Here is a 7,793-nt window from a genome sequence, read left to right as displayed (position 1 = left end):
TGTAGAGTTGGCACGAGGAGTAGCTTGTCGACTCGTGGACTTGGTACTCGACTCGAGGAGTGAACTCAACTCGAGGAGAAATGTAGAGTCGGCACGAGGAGTAGCTTGTCGACTCGTGGACTCGATACTCGACTCGAGGAATGACCTCAACTCGAGGAGAAATGTAGAGTCGGCACGAGGAGTAGCTTGTCGACTCGTGGACTCGGTACTCGACTCGAGGAGTGAACTCAACTCGAGGGGAAATGTGTATACCGTCTCTCTTTGGGACCTCCGGCCTAACCATCGGCCCATTGAGACTTCGTTATACTTTTATTATTATTTTGTTTTTTGTTTTTCTTTTTGAGTTGTTTAGTCGATTGGGTATTGATCCCTATTAGCCCCCCGAGTTTCTTGCGTTTGCGAGACGAAGACCAAGAAACTCTCTTGTTGGAGGTAGATAATAGTGTGTGTTGCCATGTGTAGGATAACTCTTTATTGCAATAAGGGGTCGTTACAGGTTGTTATGGCACTTGAGCTTTCTTTGGAAAAAGAAAATTGCATAATTGAAGTGAAGCGATTACAAAGTCGAGCGGGTTCGGGCGTGAGTTTAAGGGTCGAAGCTGCGACAATCACGGCTTGCTAGCAGATGCGACGAATTCCTTGAAGTCCCCACCTCGAATTAGGGAATCAATTCGCTTCCTAAGTTGGTCGCATTCAATTGTCGTGTGCCCGTGATCATGGTGATATTCGCACCGTTTGTTCTTGTCTCGCGTTGCGGGGTCCTTCTTCATCGGGGGTGGGGATCCCAGCTTCTCTCTGTGTAAGCTCAGGATCCTGTCGGGTGCCGCGTTGAGAGGGACGAAGGATTGCTTCGGGGCTAGAGAAGGGTGGTCATTGGGGACTTGACCATTTCTATGCCTCTTCTTTCGCGAGCCGGGACCGGCGGCCGTTGCCGTGAGTACGGCGGCGCGCTTTTTGTTGGATGCATGGTCAGCAACGTTGGGTGGTTGGTGTCCCAAGGCAGCCTCTCTCACGGTCTCGCGTCGGGCGTTGAGTTTCTCTATCAAGTCGCATCCACGGGATTCCCTTCGGGAATCGAGATGGTCTCTCAAGTGTCCATCGGCCATCCCTATCATCCTCGGCAAGGATACGTCGTTCAAGTGACGTCCTCAACAGACGCCATGGCCATTGACGTTGTCATCCCCCCGGGGGTTTTGGACGCGGATGGTGAGCTTGGAGCGTCTCCTTCGGGACCCAGAGGTCGGGCGTCCCCGAGTATTACTCGACACTTGACGCCTTGACGTGGTCGCCCGAGGGTGTGCCCTCGAGGGCGCGTGCGCGTGCTCATTAGAAAGTTGACGTCTAGACGCGGTCGCCCGAGGGTGTCCCCTTGGAAGCGTGCGCGTGCGTCCCTTTTCGCGAATAGCGTGGTGGAGGGTTGTCTCGTTGGTTCTCGACTTTGCCACGTAACCGGGGTCTTTCTTGTCATGATCGATGTAGTTGTTGGAGTCGAGGAGGTCGGCGATGAGCGCGCCGGTGACGCCGGGGCGGTCTAGGAGCTCGGCGAGCCTTCGAGCCGTGTCCTCTCGGACCGCGGCCTTGGGGTCATTCGTCGGGTCTCGGGGCTGGCTCTCATTATCATGAGGTTGCACTTCGAGACGGTGCGCAGAGTTTTGGAGGTCGTGCCTCGAGCTAGTCGCTCGGATGCCCACGGAGGTGGCGGGACCACGACTCATCTCTCGAGAGTCGTAGAAGTAGCAGGAAAGAGGAATGGAAGGGAGAGCGTCGCCAAGGTCGGGAGGTCCCCTCCTTCTAGCGCCAAAATGTTGTCGCTGATTTTCGGACAACTATTTAGGAGCCCAAAGTGGTTAGACCCAAGGCCGGACCAAGTGGTCTCACTTCAGCTCGAGCGTGTCGGACTTGGTATCCCAAGTCGTCCCTTAGCTGTGAGTGTCCCTTGAGTTCGTCCAAGTACCTGAAAAGGAAGAAAGAACAGGTGAACTATGAAGGGAAAACAGAGGGGGTTCCTCTGTTTACCTCTCCGGCGCTCAACATTAGTAGGATTAAGGTGGAGTATAGAGGTTTTAGAGGTGGTGAGAGGCCGAAACTTGAGAGAAACGAGCGAGGTACGAGTTCGACAGCGTTTCAGTACTCAAGAATGGATTACCTGGACCAGGGGAGGGATCCCGGTATTTATAGGCGACCAAGGGGCGTTTTGGGCTTCCCCTTGGCCGAGGGTCGGCTCTGAGGTGGCCTTGGAGGCGAGGGCCGGCTCTGAGGCGGCCTTGGAGGCGATGGCCGGCTCTGAGGCGGCCTTGGAGGCGAGGGCCGGCTCTGAGGCGGCCTTGGAGGTGAGGGCCGGCTCTGAGGTGGCCTTGGAGGCGAGGGCCGGCTCTGAGGTGGCCTTGGAGGCGAGGGCCGGCTCTGAGGCGGCCTTGGAGGCGAGGGCCGGCTCTGAGGCGGCCTTGGAGGCGAGGCCAGGCGGTCGAGTGGAGGCCGAGCTCGGGAGGCCGAGCTCGGGAGGCCGAGTGGAGGCCGAGCTCGGGAGGTCGAGTGGAGGTCGAGCTCGGGAGGTCGAGTGGAGGCCGAGCTCAGGAGGCCGAGTGGAGGCCGAGCTCAGGAGGTCGAGTGGAGGCCGAGCTCGGGAGGCCGAGTGGAGGTCGAGCCCGAGCGGTCGAGTGGGGGCCGAGCCCGGGCGGCCGGTCTTTGGCTTCTCGGCCATGTCCCGGCCGTTGGCCGGGGGGGGGGGGGTTTCTTCGGGCCCCCGCGGGCGCTGTCGACCCGGGACGGGCCGACAACAAAAACCATGTTTGAAGTGTGAATCTAATGAACTCAAGCAAAGTGGTGATGCGAAATGTTCTAGCATTCCTCGTCTTATTGTTGAAGCTTTCTGCATTATTGCTTGTCATTATATCATACATATATAAACAGTTACATATTAGTGACGTTACACATATAGTTAAATACTTGTAATGACAAAGGGAAAAGTTTTAGTTTTACCGTTTTCCAGGGAAAAATGCTCTTGCCCACCGATCAAAACCGACTTCCTCGAGATACTTAGCCATCTTGACATCTTTTCTCATCATTACCGAAAATGAGCTTCGAAAGCCCGCTTATTGAAGGCATAAGCGGCATCATACAGTTCAATACCACAATGATCAGTCTTGAATTTATGCTGGACATTTAGTTTGAGATGATGGAAGCATGTTCCATGAGGGATACCGGGGAACACTGTTGTCGCACGAAAATGAACAACTATTGAAAACCTCGGGCGGTTCGATCCAAGGCCGGACCAAGTGATCGCTCCCGGGCCAAGAGTGTGAACTCGAAAGTCTCGAGCTAGGTTTTCTCCGATCAACCCGCCTCTCGGGAGAGGTAGGGGGTGAGGAGGAGGAGTGACCGTGCCTTGGCTGTCGAGACGCGAGGAGTCCTCGGCAGCATCTCGGAACTTCGGAGATCGCGTGCGCGCCTAGCGTGTTAGACTTGCTAGGGGCATGCTTGAGCACCGGAGAACGTTCGGTCAGAGGGAGCGACGTCCGGGAAGTTCCCGTGAGTGCTTCGGAACCTCTGAGAACGGGAGAGAGACTAGAGAGAATGCTTCAGGCCAAATATGGCATCAAGAGAAGCAGAGAAGAGTGAGAAATCGAGCGTATTGATAGGAGATGAAGGGATTTCTTTCCCCTCAATGGGAGGGGGTTTATATAGGTGTCTGAGGACCCCAAGGTGGTCCTTTGGCATCCATGTGGGACTAGGAATGCACCCCTATCCAAGTGGAGGCGCACAAGAGGCAGCGGCGCACAACGCACGGCGCACAACCCGTGGCGCACGGTCTGCGCCGCTCAACGCCCTGCGCAGCCTTGGCCGGGCGCGGCGCGCGACCCGCGGCGCACGGGCAGCACTGGTCAATGCGCGGCGCGCGGCCCTGCCGGCGCGGCGCGCGCTGGGCTTCGTCTCTGCGGGCTTTTCGCGATCGTTTCGCTTCCGGGCCCGTTGAGCTATTGCGGGCATGGTATTTCGGGTTATGGCACGAATGTTTGTTCGATGGATAGGACTCGAGACGATGCTCGACTCGAGGAGCGAAGCTCGGCTCGAGGAGACCGACTCGAGGCTCAACTCAAGGAGCGAAGCTCGACTCGAGGAGACCGACTCGAGGCTCAACTCACGGAGCGAAGATCGACTCGAGGCTCGACTCAAGGAGCGAAGCTCGACTCGAGGAGACCGACTCAAGGCTCAACTCGAAGAGCGAGGCTCAACTCGAGGAACCGACTCAAGTCTCAACTCGAGGGGCTAAGCTCGACTCAAGGAGTCAAGAGTTTGAACGAGGGTTTAGAGGCTTGCCGCTCTTCAGGGCCTCCGGCCTGACCATCGGTCCTTCGAGCGACGTACCTTCTCGATGTCTCGGGTTTTCCGAAAACGACCAACAACATTAACCCCTCAAGTTCGTCGCTCGGGAGGTTCCCAGCGATGAACTTTTTGTTCTTTTAGTTGGGTGTTTGAGGAAAATATTTTCCAAGTCCCGTCATCCATGGAAATTTTTCCTTCTTTTCTCTTTTTTTTTTTGGCGCAGCCGCGCGGCGCGTGGTTTGTGCAGCGCGACCCGCGCGGCGCGCGGGCTTGGCGCGCGGCGCGCCCCGTGCGCGGGGCTGGTTCGCCTTGCGCGGGGGAACTCCGACTTTTTGGAGTTTTTCTTCATTTTTTCTCCTTGTGGGAGTAGGATTTCGACTCCTACTCCCCTAGGAGTCTATAAATAGACCCCCACCTCTCTCCTATCCCTCCACTTTATTTTTTCTCTCTTTCTCTACGCTTGTTTCTTTTTTACGCTTGCATTATGGGTGTCCCTCCCCTTTTTCTCAACTGAGAGTCTCGAGATTGATTTCTCTCTCTTGTTTCAGGGTTCTGAACATGCAGAGGATGATCTCTTCGCGGGATTAGGGGAAGTTCCTCTGCACGTGGAAGAGAATCCAAGCGGAGTGGAGCAGTGGCTCGAGGAAGGCGAGCTGGACGTGACCGTGCTTGCTGCTCAGCCTCAAGAAGAGTGCGTGCCAGCTGGGCGCGACACAGGTGGGGAGTTTGATCATCCCACGTCCGGGGGACCTGCCCCTCACCTCGTGATCAATTTAGTTGGCGAGGGGGTTCGCGACAAAGCCTGCCTCGACGTGCCGCAGTCCGACTTGGACCCTCAAGGCGCGCCGGGAGACATCGCGGGCATGGATGCAGTAACTCCGCTAGAGTCGGTTCTCGACGAGATTGACTGCGTGGACGACTTTGGTCCCGAGTCTGAAGATCCCGGAGGTGATTCAGAAACATGTCCGGGGGCTGAGGGCCTCGCACCGGAGTGTCCCGAGGGGCCGTCGGCTAATGCCGCGGCCGTGCCAGAGGGCGGAGGCCCTTCCATGGAGCCAGGGGGTGCTCAGCCTGAGACCCTTGACGCAGAGGCGATAGTGTCGGCGAGGTCGCTTGCTAGGACGGAGTGGTATCCCGAGGAGGGCTTTGCTGCTCCCGAGGACTTCGATTGTTCGGGGGTCGATGCTTCGAGCTCGCTCACCTACCGAACATTCATCGGTCTCAGGGAGGCATTCGCCGTTCCGTCGTCCGTGGCGCTTCTCCGTCCCTTACAGGGCGACCGTCCTTTCCGCCCTCGCCGTGGGTTTGCCGCAGTTTCCGTTGCGAGTCTCAACTGCGGGTTGCGGTTGCCGTTTCAACCCATCGTTCAGCAGCTTCTCGCCCGTCTGGGGGTGCATGCGTGTCAGATGAGTCCGGCGTTCTATCGCGTCGTGGCGATGTGTCACATGGAGTGGCATTGCCAGAGTGAGCGGGTGATAACCGTGAGCGACTTTCGTAATCTCATCGCGGTCTTCCCTGTGCCGGGGCAACCCAGTTTTTCCATGGCCCGCGATCGCCGGAACACTAAGCTGATCATGGACTCAGAGAAGTATAACCGACGACCCTGGGTGTGGGTCTCGGCAGAGGCTTTTGGCGACGCGCCGCTCCGGTTCGGCCCCTTGACCGAGTTTTCTGCTGACGCGGGGGCCGATGATCTCGACTTCGTGAAGGAGATCCGGGGAATGTCGGAGGCTCGGAAGGCCATCGAACGATTTTGTTCCCCTGAGCTGATGGCTTCAACCGGGTGGTTCTCGCCGTTTCCACCTAGCCGGGGCGACAATCAGCGGACCGAGAGTGCTCCCAGTGTCGCATCATCTCTCTCGAGCGGCGGTCTTCAAGGTACGTCGACGTTTCGCTCTTTTTGTTTTTTGTTCTTAGCTTAGGGTTTTGACTTTGTCGCTTTTGTAGTCTCTTCGGCTAGGGCGAGGGCTCGAGCACGTTTAGCGAAGGCTTCTCGGGACCCGAAGTCGTTGGCGGCGGTCCGTTGTCGGATTGCTGCGCGGAACGGTCGGGAGAAACCCGATACCAATCACCGGATGGAGAGCGGTCCTCGCGCTTCTTTGAAGCGACCCTCATCCTCGGCTCTACCAGACACGTCCTCGGACTCCAAGCGTGTGAACTCGATGGTCGACGTGGAGGCCGCGGAGGTTAGAGGGGAATGTTCCCTGGGTCTCGCTCAATCCTCGATGAAGATGTGGAAGAGCGTCGTGGCCAGCAGCGACGTGGAGTTTTTCCGTCACGGCGTTTCCGATGCACAGAGAGTAAGTTTCTCTTGCTTTGTTTGTTAGGAACCTATCTTTTGCTGAATTATCTTTTTGCCTTCTCAGGTGCTTGCTCGAGCGACCCGGGGCGAGAAGATCCTTCACGACCTCATCAGGCGGATGGGCCGTGCCCAGGAGGAGCTTGCTCAAGTGAAGTCTCAGTTGGCCCACGCCGAGCGAGGTTCTCACTCAAGGGCAGAGTTTGCGAGTCTCCGTGAGCAGCTTCAGGAGGCTCGCGTGGAATTGGGAGTTACCCGCGGCAAGTGCGACCGTGCTTAGGCGGCGGTGGCGAAGATGGCTGAGGAGTTAACGACGGAACGTCAAGCTCTCGAAGTGGGGACCCGATCGACGGAGGTCTTCCGGAGCGAGGCGCGGGACCTTCGACGCCAGTTGGAATCGCGAACAAAAGAAGTTGGCATTCTCCAGAGCCAGCTTACATCGAGCGAGGCTGCCCGTCTTCGAGCGCGAGCGCGACTCCTTGGCGGAGGAGGTGGTTCGGGTCACCGCGGAGAAGGCCGCGGCGGAACAGCTCGCGTCCGACCTTCATGATGACTTCGATGTCGGGGTCGAGGAGGCAAGACATGCGGCGGCGGTGGAGTGTCGGGACGCCACGGCTACCGAGAATGTTTCTCGGGGGGTCACCTTTCACTTCTTCGACTCGTTGTTCCCACCACTCGACGGAGCCGATCCCGTAGGCGGCGATCCCGCCGAGTGACATTTTTTTTCTTTATTTTTCCCGCGCAAATGTTTAGCGCATGCTTTTTTTTTTAGGTTTTTCCATTCAGCGCACTTGTTTTAGCGCTTGCTTACTAGGATTTTTCCCTTTCAGCGCACTTGTCTTAGCGCATGCTTTCTAGGGTTTTGGGGCAGTTGCCCTTTTCTTTGTGAGATATTATTTATTTTTATGAACGTTTTCGCACATTCATCTTTTATGGCGTGTTTAGATAGGCAAGTGTTTGTGTCAATGGTCTTGCCAATTCTTTTACCTCAGCAGGATACCTTTTCAGACGCGCCAGTCACTTGTATGGCGTGCGTTCTTAAGTTTTTTTCAACTGCGAGTCGGCCATGCTTACGTAGGCGTCTTACGTGTATTGGATTGTGCCACGTAGACGTCTCAGGTCGCGCCAGGTAGGCGTCCTGGTTGCGCCATGTAGGCGTCTTAGGTGCGCC

The 7,793-nt window shown here is 56.8% G+C and overlaps 1 protein-coding gene across 1 annotated transcript; it reads left to right on the top strand.

Moving 5' to 3' along the window:
* The first annotated feature begins 1,079 nt into the window (after positions 1-1,079).
* Positions 1,080-7,506, top strand: LOC149397552 (uncharacterized). Its single transcript, XM_089614255.1, has 4 exons — positions 1,080-1,206; positions 4,888-6,201; positions 6,271-6,623; positions 6,690-7,506. The coding sequence occupies exons 1-4, from the start codon at positions 1,080-1,082 to the stop codon at positions 6,900-6,902; spliced, it is 2,007 nt and encodes a 668-aa protein (XP_089470381.1). The 3' UTR covers positions 6,903-7,506.
* Positions 7,507-7,793: the final 287 nt, after the last annotated feature.

The sequence above is a fragment of the Urtica dioica genome, chromosome 5 (assembly GCF_054948205.1).
Source record: "Urtica dioica subsp. dioica isolate 48M chromosome 5, U.dioica_male_clone48M_v1_H2, whole genome shotgun sequence".
Taxonomy (NCBI): Eukaryota; Viridiplantae; Streptophyta; class Magnoliopsida; order Rosales; family Urticaceae; genus Urtica; species Urtica dioica.
Note: the sequence above shows the minus strand (reverse complement) of the source record. Positions and strands in the feature narration are given on the sequence as shown.